The sequence below is a fragment of the Poecilia reticulata genome, chromosome 2 (assembly GCF_904066995.2).
Source record: "Poecilia reticulata chromosome 2, P_reticulata-male-v2, whole genome shotgun sequence".
Classification (NCBI taxonomy): Eukaryota; Metazoa; Chordata; class Actinopteri; order Cyprinodontiformes; family Poeciliidae; genus Poecilia; species Poecilia reticulata.
In genome coordinates this window covers 599,753-625,213 of record NC_088831.1, presented here as the reverse complement: position 1 = coordinate 625,213, position 25,461 = coordinate 599,753, and the positions used below count along the sequence as shown (strand labels likewise).

Genomic DNA, 25,461 nt, shown 5'->3' with positions numbered 1-25,461 from the left:
TACAGCTTTTTCATTAAAACCAAATTTTTCAAGTGCTTTATATAAGAAGTTCCAGCCTACGCTGTGAAAAGCTTTCTCTGCATCGAGACCAATTAAGATAGCTGTTATTTTTTTATTTTGAATATGATCTATTATGTGAAGTGCCCTCCTGATGTTATCTCGCGTTTGGCGACCTTTAATAAATCCTGTTTGGTCCTCGTCTATGATATCTCCAATGAATTGCTCAAATCGTTTTGCTAAAATAGAGGTATAAATTTTATAATCAATGTTTAGAATAGATATAGGTCTATAATCAGAGCATGTTTCACTCCTCCTCTTTTTTGGAATGACTGTTATAATCGCTTCTCTCCAAGATGGCGGCAGCACTGCATGTTCCAATGTATAATTAAATGATTTTTCTAGTAATGGTAGAAAATCTTCACTAAAGGATTTGTACCACTCAGATGGCAGTCCATCACTTCCTGGTGTTTTACCATTTTTTAACCTATTAATTGCCTTTTGTATTTCTATTTTTGTTATATAGGAAGTGAGAAGTTTGTTTTGAGTTTCTCCAATTGAGGGCAGGTCCAGTGACTCCAAGAAGGATTCTATCTGTCCATCTTTAGCAGAGGGGTGTTGACTGTATAATCTCTGGTAGTATGTCCTAAATGATGTTGCTGTATTTCAGTGCTGTAGTGGCGCAGTCATCAAATAAATTTGTAATTCAGCACATTTCTGTCTGTTTAAGAAAAGAAACATTTTAACTCAGTTCAATTCTGGTTTTGTGTTTTGGCCGATGCTAACCCTCTGGTATCTGTTTTGGTATCGGAAACCAAAAAAGAAGATTTGTAGATTCTTAGTTTTAACAAGAAATGATTGCCGTCTCTTCAGATTTATGTTGTGTGTCTTTTTGCTCCTGCCTTCATGATGCATGTTGCTGCATTCGATAAAAGGCAAACAGGAAAGAGCTTGTTTCAACAATGTGTCAGTCTATGGTTGGGATTGTGGGCTGTTTACATATGAAAGCTGCTCACTGTGAGAGCAAGCTGCACAAACAGAGGCCAGAGTCACATAAACCAGCTGAGCATGAACGCTCAGGCTGGTCACACTGCAGGTCTCCTGCATGTAAATTAAACATGCAAACCTAAATAAATTAGACCATTAGCCCACAGAGTTAAATATGCACAACTCCAGTCATATCAAGTCAAATGTTTTATGCATGCTACCTCCACACCCTGAAGTGGAGCTGCTCATAGCCTCTGAAGCTTCATTTACACTAAAGGAATGGCGTCTCATGCTAGAACGAGAGGAATTTGAATTGGACTGCTGCAGTTTCTGAAGCTGCAAGTTCCACATGACAGGCTATTAATGCAGTCCTCTGAAAAATAAAAATAAACCTGCATATTGTTATGCACAGAACGGACTGTGTAAAAGAAAATTAACAGCCATTACGCCTGGAGGAAGAATGAAGATAGAATATCAATGTGACTGAAGAAAAACATAGATAATGAACACGTCTGTCATCTGCATGCTTTGTGTAACTTTGGGCTTTTATTTCTCCGGAATGTTTATGCAGATATAGCTGCATTTCTATTGATCATATAATTGCACAAGTTGACATTTCAAGAATAAATTTGCTTGGAAGCACACCAATTACATTTTTTGATAAAAAGTTGGCGCTGTGGTTGTTTTTTTGGCCATATCGAATTTGGTTTACTTCTGAAAAACTGCAATGGAAACACTTTCTTTGCATCACACGAGTCACATGATCAACAACCAGATCTTGGCACAAAACCCCAAAGAACAAGACGACAGGAACAAGTTGAGGAATCGTTTTCTAATGACTTGTCGCGTCAACACGCTTATTCGTGTCATTATTTTCATTACATTTCTTATTAAATGGAAACTCAAAACTAACTTTTAACTTCTAAGCAAGATATAGAAGCTTGTTTTAAGTCAGAAATTTCTTAATATTGATAAAAAAGGATTACTTAGAAGAGAAATAATCTGCCAGTGGAACTAATTGAGCATAGAAAATTCCAGGTCGTTACAAAATACATCAAATTTTTACCTCCATTATTTGTCCATAACAGTTGAGTTGATGAGGCAGATAAACCTGAAACCTGGTTTCTACGTCACCCTACTAATCCAAGAAAGATGAGGTACTGATCTGACAATTTGATATATAAAAGATAATGTTCCTGCATGTTTTTTTAAATCCATATCTGCTCTCTAACAGATTGTTTGTTTATTTGTGGAAAAAATTCAGAATATATAAAAGTGAAATTACCCTTGTTGAAACAGCTGATCAATAATTCTGAGACCACAAAAAATGACTTCAGGTCTTCAGTGCTAAACCTAATCTGTACAATTTGTCATCAAATAAATCAGTTAGCAGGAAAATATTCTCAAAAAAACTGCAAAAACGCAGAAAGGTCCATCATGCTCTTTCCAATTCAATATAAAAATACTTTAATAATCCCAAAGGGAAACGGACTAAAACTATTGTGACTCATATTATCCTAGTTTCTTCAAAAAGCTGAAAGTATTGATTAATGGAGCTTTAGCGGAAGTTCAGGCTGGAAGACTCCGCCCTCTTCGTTCGCCCATCGACGTCATGCTCCTCTCTGACCTCAGCGCTGGACCTCACCGGCGCGTTCAATCAGCAATCAGGCTCTGCATAAAAGGATCCACACCCAAGCCATCAGCTGCTTCCCAGCTGCGTTCAATCCGTTCATCTGCACGTCTCAGCTTCTCCACAGCTTCATGATTTCCCGTCCTTCGACCTCGCACCCTGCGTTGGTCCTTTCTTTTTTCCCCTCCAACGCTCCTCGGATGCAAGAGATTTCTCCTGGCCCAGTCTCGATCATTTCAAGCAGCTTCTCCCGCCTATCTCTCACCTGCTTGTGGTTTCGCTTACTCCACGATTCACCTCCGAAAACATAACAAGCCCTCCGGTCACCTTGTTAACTTTGACCTTTGGCCCGTGACGCACGACGCATTACCTCCCACACAGTCAGTGAGACAAGGTAGCTAACTGCGGAGCTCTACGTGGAGGTCCCAGCGTCGCTCAGCCCCTACAGCTCGCCCATGTCCCAGCGTCGCTCAGCCCCTACAGCTCGCCCATGTCCCAGCGTCGCTCAGCCCCTGCAGCTGGCCCATGTCCCAGCGTCGCTCAGCCCCTGCAGCTGGCCCATGTCCCAGCGTCGCTCAGCCCCTACAGCTCGCCCATGTCCCAGCGTCGTTCAGCCCCTGCAGCTGGCCCATGTCCCAGCTTCGCTCAGCCCCTACAGCTCGCCCATGTCCCAGCGTCGTTCAGCCCCTGCAGCTGGCCCATGTCCCAGCGTCGCTCAGCCCCTGCAGCTGGCCCATGTCCCAGCGTCGCTCAGCCCCTACAGCTCGCCCATGTCCCAGCGTTGCCTGCCCCTCCAGCCGGACCGTGTCCTAGCCTTTCTCTGTTGGTCCATGTCTCAGTGGTTTTCCTTTCCCTCATACTTTTTAGTGTGGCTCCCTTACCATGGGCACCTATCCTACAGCCTTTCTCCAGATATATTTGTGTCCCCTAGCTCCCCAACTCCTGCCTGGCTCCGCGCCTTCAACTATCCTTCACTCTCTTGCCCGGTATTATTTCGGCTCTTTCCTTAGCAGGCCTTCATTCTCTGGATGAGCATCATATCATGAAAACCTCTCTATCAATCAAATTTGATTCCTCCTATCAGCTTCTCACCTTCTAGTTTTCTGCACTCCTTTGGCCTACAACCCGTACTTTTCTTTTCTCCATGCATCATCAAGTCGGCATACGAGTTTTAGGTCTCACCTTTCCTCGGGCCTCGGCCCCGGCCTCAGCCCTTTTTTTGGGGGGGGGGAGAGCATCCCTAATCAGTTATCAGGATGTTCATCAAGTTCACATCAAGTCTCAGCTCAAATCAGCTGCCGGGGTCCGAGCGTCAAAGAACTGTTATTCATTCCTGTCATTAAATCTTTTAATTGTTCCCCTTTGTCCGTCTGAGTCTCTCCAGATTGAACTGCAGGTTGAAAGGATCTCCTTTAGCAGTCTGTGTTGCATTATTCTCAGGAAGCTCCTGATTGAAGACACGCTGTTGTTTTATAACAATTTAAAGAAAATGATTTTCAGAGTTGTTTATAATGTTATTCATTTTATGAAGAATCTATTATTAACTAACATTTTTAAATATTTAATCATTTGAACTCTCAGTGACGATGAAAATTATAATTCTTCTTCTTCTTTTTCTTCTTCACAAAAGGTTTTGGGCCAAAACTGACAAACTTTTGTAACTGTTCAAAATATCCAGGTTAAAGCAGATTTTTATTTTTTTTATATATATATATATATATATATATATATATATATATATATATATATATATTAACACATGCATTTGTTTTTCATTTCAGTTGTACGGGATTAATATGAAAAATAAATATTTTTACTTAAGTACAGAAACTTGTACTTTTGTGTACCATACACCAGATATTTAACATATGTAATCAGAGTAAATCAAAAAAAATTCCTAAATTTCATTATTAGACAAAAGTCTGACCAACAGCCTCCACCCTTCCTGAGCTGCTCCTCTGCTCCCCCTGACTCTGTGTTCTTCCAAGACTAAGTTGAAAGCAGCATGATTGCATCAAAGTGCTCCAAGTCACCAGATCACACACTTCAAATGGTGCATCCTTCATGTCCTTTTTTCCCTCTGCGTCCCTGTGAAAGACCAAGAGTGAGAGACAGCAACATTCCACTTCGCCGTTTCTCTGCCTTGTTTTGACCCCAGCCTGAAGTCATTTCCTCCTGCTTCTCCCTGAGTAAGACTCTGTCACAAAGCTGCCTTTCAGAGGCTCTCTGAGCGCCGCAGATCCTTAAAATGATGACAGGAGGACTGCAAGGTCACAGTTATGCTGCTTTCAACAATTCCAGTGGGCAGAGGTACAATTGTACAAAGAGCTGCTTGAGGAAATTGGAGCAATTGCCATTAAGCTAAGTGGAAAAAGAATACAGAATTTTATTCTGTATTTAAACAACAAAAAAAACTCAAGGCAAATTAATCCTGTATTTCAATAATGATTCTTCATGGTCAGCCTTAAAACTCCAGGTTTCTGTCCTGAATATTGAAATGTCTTCTGTTTGTCGTCATGTTTCCCCCCAGATAACACAAGTCTAAAAACAGCCTTAACAATGTTCTGTCTTAATGGAAAACATTAAATGTCCATTACTCAGACCTGCTTCAGACATATAATGTTGCACTTAGACATTTACCACAAGGAGCTGGACATGGTTTACTGAAACGAGTGGTTACTCTGCCTGTAAAAATACACAGAACAAAGACTTTGATGCATTAACAAAAGTAATTACAGAGATCTGATAGCTATTTTGAGCCACAGGGCTATTCAGAAACGGTTACAATAGTTAGATGAAAGGTCAAAATAAATACATTAATAATAATGTATTATTTTGGTAATGCACTGATCAGGATGATTGTTGTTCTGGATGAATGCTGCATTCATCTGGATGGTGTATAACGAGTGTCCTTTATGATGCACCATCCATTAGCTATGCCATGTCGCCCAGCAGACTCAAATGACCTGATATTGCTAAGAAAAGGTTGGGTTTTTTTAAACTACCTTACTGTAAAACAGAAACTTTTTCTAACCACAGGCTCCTATGTGTCAACTGAACTACCCGCTATAACCAGCTGCTGTTTCACCCTCTGCAGTTTGAGTATTTTGTAACAGCTTTTTCAAGTATGACATTTAAGTTTAGCCCTAGAATTAGTTTTACCTAGGGACCACGTGCCATTTTTTAAAATCGCTGAATTTCTCTGTTGTTAATCCCATGCAAATTGTCCATGTAGGTAATTTATTAGATTAAAAATTCCCCTGCAACACTGAAAAACACAAAATCTTACCAATTATTTTTGGATACGTTTCTAGTTCAAATACCTTAGTACACTTAAAATAAAACAAATCAACTTATAAGTAACTTTCCGTCAAAATATAGGAACTTGTTTTTAGTAAATAATTCCTTAATAATGAAAAAGTATTAGTTCCACTGGCAGATTATTGCATTTATGGGAAAAAGATTAAAGTGAAATGATCTGCCAGTGGAAGTAATACTTTATTTGTCTGTGTATTAGAATTAGAGCAGCTTGGAGAATTATATTTTTATTTATTGTTTTTTTGTCTTGTATATTCATTTTTGTAACCTGTCAAGGAACTGCAGATGTGAATCAGCTTATGCTATTATCTGGTACAGCGCTTCAAATGGTGACATGCATGTTTGAGCAGTTCCTTTCTAAATAAACTGTATAAATGTCTACTTTTATAACATGGGGCCTCCAGATATTGAATAGGGCCTTTGTTAGTCTTTTGTTGTTGATGTAAGAGGTGATCATTTTTGAGACATTTCAACAAAGTGTTTCTGAGCGCCACTGTCCTGCATGTTTCAGTCTCTTATCCAACTTAACTTGTGTGCTTGGCTTCTGTTGAACTTTTTGGAATGCTAGGAAGTAAAGCTAGCACCGTTTTAGCTCAGTTGCATTGATCTCAGCGGCCCAGCTTGTTGCTTTCATATTCATAGAGCTCAGAAGTTGTAGACGGGGAGCATTTCAGGGGCTGATGTGGCTCTGAATGGAAGCACATCTGCTACACACCTACGTTAAGACGAGATTGTCCATTTGTGTAAAAGTATTTTGAACACCACGGACGTTATCAGAACAGCTGCCGAGTCTGGTTATTCTTATCAAGCTGGAGGAAATTTGAGGCGCTCTGAGATCTCCACTGAAAAGCTGCAACGCTTTAGCAGCGGCAGAGGAAAAGAAAAAAGTCATTGATGCAAGTTTCCACTAACCTCTCTCTGAAACAACGTGTACAGATAAGTAGAGGGGAACAGTAGATTATGGCTGCTGGTTATTAAAATATGCGCTGGGCTGTAATGAACTTATGTGACTTTAAATTCATATAAGCAGAGTTTAGTTTAAAAAAAATGCATAATGAGGATAAGTGAGACAATCTGCCAATTTTACTGTTTAAAATGTTGATGACTTATGAGAATATACATAAAAACTAGATTTGTTGGTAGGAAAAGGCTTATGTCTAAAATTGCATTTGTAATGGAAAAACAGCTACTGCTACCAACTGAACCATCCTTCACTACTGATATACCTGCAAAGCAGCTAATTAGCTCAAGCTGAGTATTTTCAGCCTCAACAGCTTTTCTTCCAGGAATGCTACAGATTCACCTCTACATGAAATGTGAATATTTATTTAGGAGTTTGAGAGTGTTTGAGCTAAAATACAAATGTAGTCCACACTTTTCAGATTTTCATTTGAAAAACAGAGAAATATTTTTTTGGGGAAAAAAACATGTTTATATTCCTCTTTACATTTAGTCACTGTATCACTTTGTGATGTCTTGTCTTTAAACTGTGGAGTTTTTCTGGCCTGTTTTCATTTTCCCAGTAAACTGGAATGAAACAGGCCTCATCCTGAACCGGCCTGCTGCCAGGAAAAGAATTCCACTTGGATCTCCTCTCCTTGTTGTCTCGGTGCCAGAAGCATGGAGCTACGCCATTAAAGATGCAAATAAACAGGACTGTAATCTTTATTTGAACAGCAGAGCATTGAGGAGTAAAATTGAAACAATGTGAGGAATGTCTTTAATTTTAAAAATGGTGGTTAGATGACTGAGATATTGTCTTTGTCTTGAAGAAAATAAACATTTTCAATCTGATTCATTCACCCTGCAGCTGGTTTATCAACATTACTGCATTAACACCACAGGTTCATATTAGCCTCTCTTTCATACTTTGTCTCCACAACTTGTAAGCACTCAACTAGTTAATCAGCAGAAAACATGGAGACGACGGCAACCAACCTAAAATATGACAACAGACCTGCTCAGTACAGACCATGGAGGTTTTCGTCTTGAAGTTCAAACCAGATGACAAAAGTAGGCATCACTTAATTTGTCAGCAGCACAGGTGTGGGAAAACAGGAAATCTCTCCCTGATCCTCAGCCGGATGGATATTTTGACATTACACTGGATTTCTGAAAAGGCCAACTCAGGAGATATTAAGTTGATGGGCAGCGAGGAGAGCTGTGAGCAGGCCAGACATGTCGCTCCCTACTGAGCTCACACTGAAAACACATTATTAGGACTCTTTCATATTGCTGTCTGCAGAGATGAAGACTGAAAGATGGAGTAAAATATAAAGTGGTGGGTAGTCAGTTATAGTTAGAAAAAGATATTTACATACAATGTTTAACAGACAAACTTTTCTTTCTCATTCTCTGATAATACTGCAGATTAAAGTTTTAGTTAACTCTGTACTACAAACATATGTTTGTTTCTTTCCTCATCAGTCATCTATTTAGTGAAGAGTCCTATTCCAGCAGCAAAACAGCCCCACAGCACAATGCTGCCACCTCCTGGCTTTACAGTTAGCATAGTGTTCTCAGGCTAACTAGCTTCTCCCTTTAACCTTCACTTGTAACAACGGTCATCCTGGCCAAACACTTCACGTCTATGAAAACTAACATCTTATATTTTCAAATTGTGATCTGGTTTTTATGTTGCTTTTGGTGAAATGTCTTCTTCCTCTCTGCGTGGCTTTTCCGTCCATGTTGGTGAAGCATTTGTTTTACCACGGAAACCGAATCTTCACAGGATCTGTTTGGACTATAATTATTTGTATAGTACATTTACTTGACTTGTTCTTTGGTTGACTCACACATTTCTGAAACCCATCCATCTGTGGGACACAAATTCTGTCTCCTTTATGACAACAGAGCATGCTCAGTGCAGACCATGGAGGATTTCCTGGACATTTATAGGCTTTTTTAATTTCATTTTGAACAAATGAAAGTGGAATTTTCAGATATCTAAAATTTGGACCTGAGAATAATCCAGACTTGTGGAGGCCCACATTTTCCTCCCAATGTATGGACTGATTTATTTGGATTTTTTAATGAAAAAATCTTGAACTCTCTCTTTTCTCTCATTATTCTGGCAGCAACAACAGCAACGTTTTATGGAGGACCAAAACCGACATAATAAAAAAAAAAGAATAAATATATAAATAAAAGCATAAATATATATTTAGTTTTTCCTTTTCCTTACACACGAGTTTCCGTAATGTATACAGCTCTCCTTATTAACATATTGATGCAGCAGAAATACAGCAAGCAGTAAAGGTAGAAGCAAAAAGAGACAGGGCAAAATATCAGTTTTTCTTGACAAAACGCATGTTTAGGGGAAATGAAAAAGAAAATATGTACATTACTTGACGGAAACTCAAATGTAAGGAAAAGGAAAAACTGAATATATATTTAAGCTTTTATTTCTTATCAGAATATATATTTATGCTTTTACTTATTCTTTTATTTATATATTTATTATTTTATTTCTTATGTCAGTTTTGGTCCTCCAAAATATATTTATGCTTTTATGTCTTATCAAAATATATATTTATGCTTTTATTTATTATTTTATTTATATATTTATTATTTTATTTTTTATTATGTCAGTTTTGGTCCTCCATAAAGTTTAGTCTGATGAAATCGTGATAAATAATGTTACATTTCCTACATGTCCATATCCCGTTTCAACTTTATTTACCAATCTAAAGAGATGACAGTCGTCCATTAGGGCCCTGTGAAAACAGGAAGCCGTTACAATTAGACTCTACAGGTACACTTCACCTCCAAGCAAGCAGACTGTCTGTTCTCCATTCCATTAAAAACAGCTCAGAGACACTGAGCTTTCTGGACTAATGTACTGTGTCATATGTCACAATATCTGCAGTGTTTCTGCTGATGAAAACCTTTTTAAACCCTGCTGGATTAATGGGTTGAGTCATAGCGGATGTCTTCTAGAGCAGTCTGCAGTACAAGTAGCTCTTATTTATCTCTAACCAGGACTATTCTGATTTGGAAACAAACAAGAAAGCCAACAATCAAGCAAAAACAAAATGAAAAACAACATGTCACCAGGAGCCATTACTTGTTTAGCAATATAGCAACTGCATACTTTTATCCAGTTTTTTAAGTCAATAACTCTTCCTACATAGGTATAAAAATATACCTAAAATATGAGAAATGTTTCTGCATTTTTATTAATGAAGTAGTCAAATAATGGACACAGGATTATTCATTAACTCATAATCAGGGGTGGAGAAAGTACTCAACAAATGTACTTAAGTAAAAATACAAATACACAGACAAAAATGTACTCAAGTAAAAGTAAAACTACCACATTAACATTTGTACTTAAGTAAAAGTAAAAAAGTACTGGCTTTTAAAAATAGTGGGGAGAACAGCTGCCTGGCAGCAAAATGGTCCAGGGTTCCAATCCCAGTCTGTAGTTTTTCTGCATTCCAAGCCTGTTATTTTATCATTTACCTGAAAATGAGGAAAGAAGACAGTGACAGACAGGCAGCCTGGCAGCCTCAGTGTCTACACGGATTTCCAGTCAACACCTTTTCCGAGGTGCGTTTATATACTAAAATTATTAAGCTTAGTAAGATGCAATACGATGTGTTTCTAATCATTAACCATGAAAAAAAATGTCATCATCATGTAAACTATCGTACGAAAAAACTGGTACACATCTAGATTTTTGAATGCTTTTAAGTTTGTTCTGGTGTTAGGAGAAATGTCATTTAAGAAATATTGGTTTAAATGTGGCATTAATTCAGGCAAAGTTGGCAATTTAATCAAATCAGCTAAATGTCAGAAGAGAAAAGGTATGGGATTGGCTTTGTAAGATAGCTAGTTCCAACTTTTACAAATACTATGAGTCCCAACAGGTCTGGCACTTCCACAGACAAATTAGCTTAACTTGAGCATTTCACACATTTCAACGGTCCTGTAAATCACTTCCAATGTCCGTCATGGGCAATCTATGAACACTTTGAATGTTTTCCAGAGAAAATTATTCACTCAAGCGTCTGCAGCGAGTTGACATATCATACCTATCATAGTATAACTGCATATCAGCGCTGGACCTGGGAACTTTCCAGTCACTATGGTTTTTCAGAGCCCATCTGCTCACCAACCACCGCTTGGCTGAAAGTGGGTCATAGAAAACTGTGCAGTACAGGGCAGCTCAGAATGAGAAGAAAAAGAAGGTGAAGTGAAGGTTGTGCAGTTGAATAGTCAAAGTTCTGACTGAAGTGACATTTAGAGCCGTAGAGTTATGCAAAAATACATTTTAAAAAACTAACAAAAAACCTGAAAATTGATTAAATCTTGTATTGAGTAGGAAACAAGCTATATATTATTTTACATTTATCAAAGGGAGTTCATACAGACAGATTGTTTAATGCTAAATAAATAATGAGACTCAGTATTATGTTTAGCTTCTTTTATGAATGTGGTTGTATTTAGTAGTTTTTTCACATTTTAAGAGTTGTTAAGAAACATTTTTATTAAAACTCAATGTATTAAGTCTTTTAATTAAAAAAGAGGTTGTGTTTACTCTTCGGAGTCACTCTGCTTACAGGGGGCACTGATTTGTTATATTAAATCTCTACTTGAGCAAACAACTTTAATTCCTTTTTTTTCTTTGTGTTTATTTCAGAAATACAGAGTCATTTGAGAAAAGCTCCCTGCTGTGCACCAGTGTGGGATTGTGAGATTATCCTTTTCCTGCACTTATTAATCTGCCATGTACTGAAGAGCTTAGAATAAATTTAGCACAGAGCTGTCAACGATCTCGGCCAGAAACGCACGTTAATACGCCTTTCTGCGTGTCCACTTGCCATCCATAGTTTCTGTTCGTTTCCTAAAAATGCTCTGCCAACCTCTCCATCCTGACCCAGGCAGCTCAAGGATCAACAGGCCATGTTTTCTTTTTAATACTCATACTGAGTCCATTTAATGGAGCATAATGGAGGCAGATAAGAAACCTGAATTAGTAAAGGGTCTGCCGGTTTATGTTACCCCAGTGTTAACAAGAGGGAGTAGAAAATAGAAATCCTCATGCATCACTCATATGGTTCAAGCACTCTTAATATTCCCAATGAAATAAAGAAACATAAACTATCATTGTGAGTTTTGTTACTGTATGCAAGTGTTTGCTCAGTTAGACAACAATAGTGTTCAACCTCATCTCATTGAAATAAAGCAGAACATGTTTTTTTCAGTAAATATATATTTCTAAAGCAGATATGGACAAACTGCACAACCTAAGTAATCCAAATATGTAAACAGATGAACAGAACTAAGCCAATAGATTAAATCTTGTGTAATATTGTGAAATGTCAAAGCAAATCTGTGTTTAATACTAAAAACATTGCAATAATCTCTTAATATTTAGAAAACAATCTCTTATTGCGATTCATTGGAAATGTAAAACCTTATTGCATTATTCCTAGCAAACATCCAGATGGTGCTGGCTGGTGTTAGTTTAGTTTCACCTGGGTGACACCAGCATCAGCTGGAATGAAAGGAATTATTTGAACTGAACATAATTTAGATTTAATCTGTTTGCTTTTCTTGAAACGCTCCCTGGAGATTGTTTCAATAAAATCTAATCCAGAACCTCCTTTCATCAAAAACCAGCCGTGACCAGATGTACTTCACAGGATTTCTGACAGACGAGTGAAAAGACTAATCAGAAGAGTTTTCCAAGAGCCAATAACCTCCCACAGAGAGCCACAGGGTCCATGTACACTAACTGCACAACACTCCACTGATGAAGAAAAAAGAAAGAATACTAAAGTTAAGGAAAATCCAACAAATAACTAGAAGACTACTGCAAGGTCTTCACAGTGACAGTGAAGTTTGATGGTGATACGATGATGATGTGAGGCCATTAAAGGTCAGATAAATGGATAAATGGAAGGTTTTAGTGATGAATCTCAAAATACCATCACTGTGAATTGTTCCGAGTCAGAATGATCCCAAACACTTTCTGCACAAAGGAAATGCCTCCAGCTGTCATATCCAACAAAGACTTAAGTATTAAAGTATTAAATTAATTTCAGCAACTGTGCTTAATGCATATTCCCTGTGTCATTCCACTTTCATAAACATAATTAATGGACCCATTTCTTAGTGTTTCTTTCTGTAAAGCGCTTGGGGTGTTACTGAAATTATGTAAGCTTTACATCAAATTAGAACGCTTGTTATGGTGAAACTGGTTCAGTGCTTTTTTTTCTACCAGAAACACAATAATCTAAATCTCTATGATGTCACAGCAAGTACACAAAATATTTTGGGGTGGCTCCGTAGAACAAAACAGTAATCAACCATTTACTAATGTGCACATAACTGAGAAGAATTATGACCCAAAACAACTAGATTTTTCTATTTGAGGCAGAACAGCATCGTCTAAGCTTGGATATGCGAATCCTCCAACTGGCTGCTTCACACTCAGCTGCAAACTGCTCCGTATGTGCTGGCAAGCCCTTAAATTTAACGTCAAGCTATCAAACATAGGACGCCGATAGAGAAAATGTTTGAACAGCACTTTCATTGATTTGTTTATTGGTACAATCTATTGGATTCTTCTAAACGGCTAATCAGAAGCCAAATTAACTCACCTTTGTTTTTTCTCTAGAGACCTGCTGATAATGAGACTGCAGTTGTTTAAACATGTGTAACAACATGTACACTTTGACTCTGACCAAATCAGATTTTTATCTTTTGGTAAATAAAGACAAGATAAACCAAGATCAGTTGACACAAAAGTGTTTGAAATTGATCTTTTCCTAATGCTTAATGAACATTATTTACCAGTAACAGTGTCACTGTCCAGAGTAATCTATTCATTCATAATTCATCTATTTTAATGAGTGTAGTATATTTGGAGGTATCGAGGCCAAGGCTTTGAAAATAATCTACGTCTTACAACCTGTGACCCATGATGGCGTTCTATCATGGAGCTAATTTGCCGCCAGTGTTAGTTGTGGCTGAACTAATAAAGAAGAAGAGCTACATCCAACTATTTACTTATCATCCCAAACAAAAAGTAAAACACATAAAATGTTGTTCACCATGAACATGATATGTGGTGGTAACACAAGGTGTTTTTTTTTTTTCAAGTTTGGCAAAAATAAGTAATCAAAATAAATACTGACAACAATCTGAGAACATAAACTGAAGAACAATTAGCAAAACAAGCATGGAAAGAAAGGATGAGATGACCTACCATCCTCTGTTGGGACGTAGATGTTCAGGTAGAGGCAGTCCTCGCTCTGCTCCTGCACGTAGCTTACTACTGTATCCAGGTTGGCTGTGAACCACACAGGGAGCATATCGTTGAGTAAAAAGCGGTCCTCCAAGAACTGAGGACAAACTGGAGCAAAGTGAGTAGCATTTCTAATTCCTGGCCAAGACATGGGCGGTTCTGGTGGCTGGAACCTCCGCTCCCCTGTTGGAGCCAGTGCATAGGGGATCCCCAAGTACTGCTCCACCGGTCCCAGAATCTCGTTGGGTAACGTAACCTTCACTCCTCGCAATTTTCCGTAATTGGTAGTGGCTACAGGATGCTGCTGAGCTTGAGTAGCAGCTACACAGATGGACACCAGCCCCATCCAGAGCAAAAGGCTGATCTTGGCCTTGGAGCAACACATCCATGAAGGGCCTATGAGTACTGACATGCTCTCACTGTCTGGAGCCGGAATCTGGCAGGTTGTGCTACTGGATCCTCAACAACTCCCCCTGCCCACTTCCGATTGACTTGGCACTGCTCTTCAAACTGCGAGCTGAGTGAAGGAGCACCAGCTAATCACTGTCGCTTTCTCAGAGCTCCCCATCTTGAGAGCTTGCGTGGAGATCAGTGGTTGTTGTTTTACTCCTGTCTGGAGAATGACTGGAACACTCCCACCACCCAAAGTCCAACGTGATCGAATGTTCTAGAAGGAAAAAAAAACAAAACAAATCATTTTTGTTCTTCCAAACTCTTGATAAATGAGCTAGTACATATTTTCAGTTATACATTGCACATGTACATTAGCTTAACACCAACAAGGCTACATGAAACCTTTTGCACCAGTAGTTCAATTGGTTCAGGTTCTGTTATCAAGCCAGTGGCTTGATAACCGATCACACCACCTCTCACCCAGTGACCACTGAGGATGGTCACCAGCCCTCATGGATGGATGGCATTTCATTTTAAATCTCTTCAGGGTGAAGTTTTGGAAATATTTCTCAACAGGCAAACTGTTTCACCAGGGTTTGTCTGCATTATCATGGACAGAAAATGAGATGATATGCAAACGATTTATTCTGCTTCCTGCTACTGTTGACCTTATCGCTCAGCTGAAGGTCTTAGGGCATTTTAAACATGCATTTTGCATATTTTAAAAGGCTAGGAAGGAGAAAGTGATATGCCAACCTACTCCAGTCCAAAAGTGCCGATTAATTACCATCCCACTCCAGTAACACCGTGTGCCACTGAAAGTCAGACCAAATTAATTATTAAATCTCATACTGACCAGGACGAACTCCTATCTAATATCAAATATAAATGAAAAGACTTCATGATTTGATGAGTGGTCCTCTGCCAGAAGGGCGAAAGCAGACACACATTTAGCAAGTTAGATTTTTAAAGTGAACAGCCGTCCATGATGTTACACTAAGAAAAGAACATAGACAGGACAGCAGAGCAGATAGTCTGTATCATTTTGGGACAAAATGCTCAGAGACAAGAAAATGGCTGTAGACACACTGATAAGAACTCACTCAGTGATTTGGAAGGTAATTATACCTGAATTGACATATATAGCCAACATCTAAGACGAGATAATTATAAATTAAAGAGAGGATTTATGCTTAGTGTAAACCATAGAGTGTATAATATGAACCCAGTTTATTTACTAATGTTCTCTTGCTGCTTGGCTGCTGGCCAAGCATCCTGTACAGTCGCCTCAGCTTTCACTATGATCTTGAACAGTTGAATTTCTGGTTCAGGTTTCATTTCCACACACAAACACATGATCTCAACTTCATGTCAGTTTGAAATATGAACCCTACAAGCCTAAATGTAAACGAACAGCAAGACCAATGGTATGCAGTCATGCGGACAAGAGTATTTCCTTGATTGTGATTGCAGTAGAGGAGAAAAAGTCTCATGTTTTAGCTAGTCTGAGCCTGGGTGTCATAAAATCATTCAATCAACCATGAGCTCTCATGTATATCAAAACATTCCACAGTCAAATGTGGGGCCATCTGTCTAATAGCTAAAGTTTGGCCCAAAGATTGTTAACAATGATGTAGACATAATCTAACACAGAACACTACAACAGAATGGCTGAGACACTGATCAAGCTAATACAGAAAATTATTAGCTACTGGTTATCAATTTTGTTTGTATAAATAATTGTATTGACAAGCATAAAAATGTAAACCTTTTTTTGTTGCTGTGACCTTAAAGAACTCAGATTAAGTTTTGTCAAAAGCTAATAACTTTTCTTCAAGAGGTCAAAGTTATTTTCATTAATAGCATTTTTGTCATCAGTGATTGAATTGTGTGTGGATTATAAAATCATATCCTGATGCTGTAAATCAAGACTGTTGAGTTGTCGAAACTCAAACAAACAGTAAGACTTCATCAAGTCATGGTCAAACAGGTTGCTAATGGAGCGGCACAGCAGAGCGCCAGCAGCTCAATATTGATTGAACTGACTCTGATGTACCAAACTACTGAATTTTTCCACAGACACACAAACTGGCAACTTTTTCAAAGAGAATTTAATTAATATCAGTTCTTACATTTCATTTTAAACAGTCTACCCCTGGATTGCATTCATTTTAATCTCAATGAATACTAGAACAATTTCCAAATGTTTAGGTTTTCTTTTTCTATTTTTGAAGAACAGTCTCTGTTAGAGCCTGGATGCTGGTAGAGAGCGACACTCAGCATGTTTCTTTAGAACTCTCCGTAGCGCTCCATTAGGTTCAGATCAGGAAAAACATTTATCCATCCGATCACCTTCACTCTCTTTTTCTTCAGAAATGCAATAGTAGCTTTCGACGGGTTTTTTTCATGTTGCAAAAGTGAACAAAGTTTGGCTTTTCTCCTAAGACTTGAACTGTGATGGATTTTACTAACATGGGCTTGAATTAATTTGTAAAAGAAATTACTTTTTGTTGACAATCACTGGCCCACATTCAAAGTGTTTTGTTGTATAGTACAATAGGAGACATGTTGAGTTTAAAAGAGGGTTTTCTGACCATAGTAGGGTGTATTCCTTTATGCTGAACAGTGTAGCTTGTTAAGAATATGAAGCATGTATGTCCACACCTCAAGTGTTTTTGTACTTTCATTTTGGCCTTGGAAGAAGAGCCAAGCAACAGAAAACCAAATGTGCTTGACCTAACATCTAAAACAAAGATGTTTGCTTCTATAACTCAGTGATAAGAAACACATTTTTAAGATTACAACAAGGAAAAACCCAACTAAATATGTCCTTGTAACATCTAAATTTTAGGGGGTAAGGAATGCAACAGCAAAGTGCTGCTAATCTGATGCAGTTCATTATTACCAAATATAAAGTTTGTATTTTTCTCAAGCATAAAGGTGTGTTAACACAATGTCCATAAGGAAAGTCAACAGCAAAGACTTCAGATAAGTAATTGCTACTGTCCATTAATCTAGAAATGAAAGAGTAATTAGTTCCAAAACAATTTAATGTTACCAATTTACAATGAGAAAGACTATTGCCAACATTAGGTTTCTAGGTTAATTTTACAAAGAGTGAATGTCTTGGCAAAGGTCAGATGCTCTGATAAAATAAACTCAGAGCTTCATCTCAGACTCTACAGCAGGAATGCCTTGCAGGTTTTAGATGAGTTCCTGCTCCAACACAGCTGAAAAAAATGATTGAATTACCTCTTCAGCATCCCATCAAGTTTGGCAAAAGTCTCATAGCGACCCATTAATTTGATGCAAGTGTGAACAGGGTTGCATCCAAAACCTGCAGGATAGTAGATCTCCAGGGCAAAGCTTAGAGTCCCATGTTATGATGGGAAAATTAGAGGAATATTGAAAATATGGCTGAGCGGAACGGTTGAACTAGAAAGTTCTGGGTGTAAATGTTTTCTACATCAACGTGAGAATGTCATTCCAGTAGCTAAAATTTGTCTAAGAGAAAAGGACAACTAAGATGGATCAGAATCAGCAACAGGTGGCAATGATTGTAAATTCAGCCCAATTAGATTGAACTAAGTAAATAAAACCAATGAAATTCCAGTAGGTGAATCCTCATGCTCTGAGGACAATAGTTTAAGAGACGAGAACCAGATTTAAGGGTTTTGTGATAAGAAAATCGCTTAACAGCTCATTGAAGTGGTTTTCTGGTTTGAAGCTACCTGAAATGTGAAGAAATGTCTCTTTACTACTGCGTTCCAGCCTTCAGTTCCAGGCGGCCCAGCCAGCCAGACCTCCCTCCCCTCTCCACCTCTCCTCTTATAGGGGTAGTATTTGATGTACTGTGGCCAGCCCCAAGCTGTTCATCATTTACAATCACCCTCTGCTATAAAACTACTCTGTGAAACCCACACTGCACCAGATCAAAGACTGACTTATGCTGTCAGCACTGTTCAAGCTAAAGAGTTGTCAAAAATGATCCTAACCCAATGTGTATTTTCAGATGTCAGAGCCCAAATACCTTCCTTAGCAGAGTCATCGTGTTTCTTCTGAATCAATTAGCAAACAGCTTTAGCCTTAGCCTCTGCTTGTCCCTGGCTTTAACTTTCTGAGATGCTGCTTCAGTATTCCCACATAATAATCTTCCCTCATGATTCCAAATAGTTCTTTTGTGAACTTCCTGCAGCAAATTATTCCCATAGCCTGAAACTACCTGCCTATGAACAGAAACAAGCTTTTTCCTCCAGGTGTAACATCAATCAGCCTTGCGATGCTTTTGCTGCAGTGGCTTCTTCCTCTCTGAATGACCATTAACTGTGGATAGTGACTCCTGAGTAGGTGACTTAAAAGTCTTAACCAGGGGTCCCCAAACTACGGCCCGCAGGCCGGATCCAGCCCGCCTTCACATTTGGTCCAGCCCCCTGAACAATACCAGAAAGCATTCAGATATTTTTTCATTTACCGTATTTTCCGGACTATAAGCCGTTTATATGTGGATTTTTCTTCAACCACCAGGGGGCTCTTTAGCAGGAAGTGAATCATTTGAAGTCTGGTTACTTGAGTGCCAACATTGAGCCCACAAGCAGCAAAATGAGTAAGAAACAGTCAGATGTCTTTGGAAAGTTTCTTTGCAAAGGGGAAAAAGCCCAGAGAAGAGACAGGAGAATGGATTTATCCCGGACCGGTAGGTGAGTCCCACATTACAAGCCGCTCTGCGTAACATGCGGCGACCGGCTGCTAATGAGGCAAAGAAGCTTCAGGCTGCTTTGCCACGTAGAGACCAAGCAGGCTGTGGATATCAGCAACACTTCGGGTGTTATTGTCTCCCATCACTCCCAGATGGAACCGTCTCGTTGCAGAGAAACAAGCTCAGGGCTCCCATTAGTCGTTATCGTGAGTTAAAATTTTCACGAAAGCAAAATGTTCGTTTTTGTGGCGCTTCTGTTATTTTGAAGGGATATATAAACGTTACCATAGCGACCAGAGTCAGAGAGCATTTGGGCAGTGGTCGAGAGGAGATGAGTAGAGCTTGTGAGTCTTAAGTTTGGTTTAGACTAGCAGTTCTCAACGTGGGCGGTACCGCCCCCCAGGGGGCGTTCAGAGGACGGCAGGGGGCGCTGGCGGACATTTTTACAAAAGGGGGGCGCTGGGATTCCTTTGGGGGGCGTTTGGTCGAAGGTAAACTTTACACCTTAAATGCACAACAATACCAGTTTAGACTTTGAGCAACTTGGTAAAACTGTATTGTGTAACATTAAATCACGCTTGGCTGCAACGGTATAGATAGCAGCTCTTCTTCTATTTAGTGTTTGTTAGCTTCTCTTAGCTTCTTGGTGCAGCTCCGTTCTCCTGCTACTGTAGCTTCATTCTGTGATCATGTGAAACAACAACTTATATTAAAAAGTGTTTTATTGTCCGTGTGGTTGCTGCCCGCTTCCATGGAAGGACAACAGAAAATCGCTTTTATAAACATGTAATTTCCAAAATCACGATACCCTCACTTTGTATCTCTCTGAAAAATGAACCTATTTATAAAGAAATCCCTCCATGGGTGATACCATGATAGAGAGCATTCATTTTATAGCGCCAACACTGGTGCTGTAAGTGGTCCGGTATGAAACGGGTGTGATAGAACAACGGTACCACAGCACTTTTAAATTTTAACAATCAGAGTACCGAAATTGTTTCCGTTGTTTTAAAAGGTTTATGTCAGTCTGCCTTTTTCCCATCAATACGTTTCCCGACCCTTAGGGAATAAAAAAAAAAAAAAAAAACCCACTGCGCACATTGCGCAAAATTCTGAAACAGGAGAAGCGGGACATAAAACGGAGCGACAAACTAGATGTTAATTATGGCATAAAAACAGAGAATCCGATGCTGAACAGTGAAAAAATCAACACGATGTGAAACACATGACGATTAGGCGGCGCAGAAGGGGTTGAGTGAAGATTACTGATGGTCAATAATCGATCAAATAAGACAACCAAGACAACCCAAATAGTGCATATTCGGTATTTAGTGGGAACACCAACATGCAGAAGCTTTATCTGACTGTTCACTGTTCCAGAGAAGGGAAAAGTTATGTGGCCCTCACAGGAAAAAGTTTGGGGACCCCTGGTCTTAACTGACTTAAACAAGAAAAGTTTAGTCTGATTTAACATCACTGAGAACTAGAGGTGTGCTGATCGATCGGCCACCGATCATAATCGGCCAATTTCCGTGAAAAAGTGTATGATTGGTGATCGCCGATCACGGTCTCTTGTTGCCAATCACACAAGCTGATTACCTGAATCTCATTTCGCAGCCTGTCTGCAGCTGGTCTCCTTTCCTTCACAGTGCACAAACTCGCAGCATCAAATCCTAAGCGATGTCGTGTGGAACTATATTTCACTGAGTGAATGGGGAAGTTTCCCAGCTAGCATTGAATGTTTGGAGCACTTCCGCTGAACGTTGTCTTGAACGCCCGCCGAACGTCTGGTGATTACGTTTGATCGACGTCCAAATGGAACTCCAAAGGATGTCCGGTTGTTGCTCGGGAGGATGTCCACCGAACTCAAAATTGACCACCAATAGACTTTCGGCGGACTTTCATTTGAATGTCCGTTGATTAAAATGCGAAAGTCCGCTGAAAGTATTCAAAAATCAAAAGCTATATAATGGTTATGCTAGGTCCGTGGCAATGCTGACATAGCAGCTATTTTATTGGAATGCAAGGTTTTCATGAGAAACGGTTGTCTTCCATTACCATGGGATATTAATCCAATGTTTTAACAAATTGTAGAAAAGGAAAGCTAACCCCACACTTACTGTTTTCACATGGAACGGTTGTCTTCTGTTTCCAAGACATTTTAATCTAATGTAATAAATTGTAAAATCGATGACAACCACTTAAAAACACTTGGCAAAGAATTTATTAATTTTATAACATTAAAGACTACCCACAACAAAATATGATAATCACATTTATACATATGTACCAAAAAGACATGAAACCTTCTTAGAACGAAGTAAAACAGCACAGTATACATTTTAATACAATGGGTTTTTAGAAATGTCATTCACAATAATAAAAAATCAAAACAAAGTCAGCAAAGTAACCCGGTGCTTAAAAATATAATTTTAAAAGAAATATTTACACCAGAACTGATTATATGAGCGTTGACACAAGCACAAAATAATAATAAAAAAAACAAAACAAAGAAACAAACCAGACAACCTTGAGCCTTAAAACTTTTGGTGTTCTGAATCAGACGCTTGGTTCTTTGGTACAGCCCCTGAAAAACAGACAAAATATATATATATTTTAAACTGAGACATGTATTATTCATGGTTTTATGAAACAAAACGTTTCATTGGCTACAGAGAAACGGGCATAACAAAGTCCAGCAATAGGATAATATACAACAATTCACTGGTTCTTCAGCAGAACCAGTGACTGTCAGTCGGGTCAGAACGACTCACAGCGTCCCGGGGTTTCCCCGGCAAAATCCTTCACCTCCTTAAGGCTTTGAAGACGTTACACAGAATGCTTCAGTCTGCAAAGAATGATAAAAAAAAACGCTGTAATGTAAAATTTATTTCAATGTAGACTGGGGGTCTTCAGCCCTGCAGGTCAGGACCCTCTGTCCTGCTTTAGATGAGTCTCTGCTGCAGCTCACCTGGATTAACACAGGAAAACTAAAACAGACAAAACTCCTCCACACAAACCTTTATTTGCATTTAACTCTCTTATTCATGTCATCAACTAATCAAATCCAAAAATGCCTTACATCTATAAATAATTCAATTAAAAATATGATACATACACAAAGTGTAGTCACTGTTTTTTACATGTTGGATAAATTTACCTGATAGAGGAATTTCCCCACTAGGGCTGCACAGTGGTGCAGCTGGTAGAGCTGTTGCCTTGCAGCAAGAAGGTTCTGGGTTCGATTCCCGGCCCCGGTCTTTCTGCATGGAGTCTCCATGTTCTCCCTGTGCATGGTGGGTTTTCTCCGGGTACTCCTGCTTCCTCCCACAGTCCAAAAACATGACTGGCCTCTCCAAATTGTCCCTAGGTGTGAGTGTGTCTGTGGATGGTTGTTTGTCCTGTGTGTCTCTGTGTTGCCCTGTGACAGACTGGCGACCTGTCCAGGGTGACCCCGCCTCTCACCAGGAATGTTAGCTGGAGAGGCACCAGCAACCCTCCCGACCCCACTGAGGGACAAGGTGTTAGAAAATGGATGGATGGATGGATGGATAGAGGAATTTCCAGTTGAAGGGAGTCGGTTAGTGGAGTTACTGGTTGGACTAAACAGCTACAGGTGAACACAGAGCAGCTGGTGGATGAGATGGTGAAGGTGGAGGACAGGTGGGAGGCTGGAGCTGCTGGATCCTCAGAATCTGAATAGATCTCAGTTCACCTGTAACAAAAACATTTAATTAAAAACTTGCATAAACATCAGTGTGATTTATCCAATTAATCAACATTTTGTCCAATAATACTTGATTGTCATGTATTTCAAAGTGGTCTGTAATACTGTAGTAACTCCTGAACACATTGAAACAACATAAAGGGATCAAACTGAAGGAAACCATGAACAGCTCTCTCTCTCTCTCTCTCTCTCTCTCTCTCTCTCTCTCTGTCTTTTTTTGCAGCTAATAATCCTAATTACTACCTTACAAGAACTTTTTACCTGATCCTCTTGGGCTTCTGCTTTGAAGGCTGACATCTTCAGCCAGGCGACATTTGTTTCTTACTTTCAAGTTGTCACCTGAAATTACATATGAGAAAAAACAATCATTACTTTAATCAGATATATTAAAGGAAGTATTCAAACAAACATAAACATAATAATGTACATTAAAAAAGAGTATGACCAACTCTGAGCGTCCTCTTCATCAGAAAAGGTGTCTTCAGTCAGAGGCTGTAACACAGACTGCTACAGGAGGTCCTTCCTGCTCACAGCCATTAGCATCAACAACTCTTTGAAGAACCTTGAAATGATAAGATAAACATTAGATCTAACTGGCAATTTAACTAACACTGAATTAAACTGAACATCACCCAGTAGTTTGTGCTGCGATACCAACGAATGTTGTGTTATTAATATGTCCAGCTGCATATTATTTTGTAGTTGATGATCCAGAGAGAAGGAAAAGACAGACAGTGTTTACAGTAGCTCAGGATAAACCACAGGCTCAACAACAACATGCTATTATGGATCAGACTGAACATTTAGATTTTTTGTTCATCCACAAGAATCCATTAACTAGTTTACATTAACTAGACCATTTCAGTGCTTACTGGTTCTCTAGATCCTGCTGTCAGTTAAATTCCACCTATGGATTAAAAATAAATTATTAAATTCAAAAATATTTAACTGATCCCAAAGTAAAATTAAATGGTGTAACTCCCATTACAGCTGCCTGTCATGGTTGTGTTGGAAATGTCAGCAAGCTTTGCACATGTGGCAATACAAAGTATTAATGCATTTATTTTCTTTAATCTGGCTTTTTAAAAAGGACAATGTAGAACTCAAGTTTTAAAATGTTATCATTTTATGCGCTGAAAAAGTTAATTCCCACTCAGCTTTACTCGTTGCCAGCAGCTAAACTTCTCCTCAGTGGTCGATGCGGACCGACGCCATGTTGTTTTTTCCTACAGCCCTCAGTATATGAACGAAGCGGTTCGTCCACAAACTCTCCAGATTACCTGCTTACCAGTTATGTTGACTCGGTGGCTCAGGACAAGTAACATTAGGGAAAAAAGAGCAGGACACTAAAAGTAGATAAATATTTCTGGTCGAGTCAAACTTTATAATAGAGGTTAAGAAGTTAAGAGATAATGGCGCCACGTGCTCGAAACGAAGGAGGACGAAGCTTAGCGAGATACAAACGCACACAACAAGCATCGGAAACAAGTTATGTGGCTTTTTACGCTTTAACCACGTGCCAGGTTAGAATATGAAAGAAATGAGTATGGACACTAATAACTTACCGAACAAGGTAGATCCCATCACTTGCGTTGCTTTTTAATTGCAGAAATCCGAGTTGGGAAGTGACGTCACTCTGCAGAACATTCATATTTTCCAAATGGAAGTACTTCTTTAAGTATTACTCTCCTTTGAGATACGTTAACATTACGTTTGAATAAATGCAACGTAGATTATGCAGGAAAAGAAATGAGAAAAATCGGACTTATAACCATTGTTTGAATTGAGAGGATAATGTCTGGCCGGGCGTGGAGCCCCCTACTGGCTAAATGAGGTATTGAAGCTAGTAACCAAATTTTTAAACGACACACACGGACAAACAGATAACTTTCAGACAAAATTCAGACTCGTTAAAACGACAAAAAAGAGAGATTTTGTCAAAAAAAAAGGTTTTAAATATATTAAAATTTGGCAAACGTCAAGTCCAAACATTTGTTTATTTATTAATTAATTTATTTTTATTAAGACATAGAAGAGACGTTTGCATTAGAATAACAGCAAGAGTAACAAAAAAAATCTTTAAAATGTATTTTGGAGGGAGAAATAAAGCTCTTTGTAATGCCTCCGTTTTCTTTGGAAGTTTTTTTAAGCAGCATTTATAAAAACATTCGGAAGACGTTCAAGAACGTTCAAACAGCATTCTTAAGTATGCACTTTGTATAAGTGAAAAATAAAAATTTGATAAAAAATAATAACAGCCATAAAAGTTTTAAACATGTGAAAACTAAATCAAGTGAAATGACAGCAAAAAAAGAAAATTAATTGGGAAGGAATGTTCAGAGTGAATGTTCAGACGTTTGCTGAACGTCAGGTCCGAACATTCGACGTTCGACTTTCAGACTACGTTCACGGACGTGGTGCGAACATTTTCTTGCTAGCTGGGTTGCGTGTTGCGG

General features: G+C 38.9%; 1 protein-coding gene across 1 annotated transcript in view; it reads right to left on the bottom strand.

Moving 5' to 3' along the window:
• nlgn4xa (neuroligin 4 X-linked a) overlaps positions 1 to 25,461 on the bottom strand; it is a 101,121-nt gene that overhangs the window by 67,377 nt on the left and 8,283 nt on the right. Inside the window, exon 2 of the mRNA XM_008430309.3 lies at positions 14,151 to 14,856. Within this exon, the coding sequence (XP_008428531.1) occupies positions 14,151 to 14,601 (451 nt within the window). The 5' untranslated portion in view covers positions 14,602 to 14,856. The remainder of the gene's footprint in view (positions 1 to 14,150; positions 14,857 to 25,461) is intronic.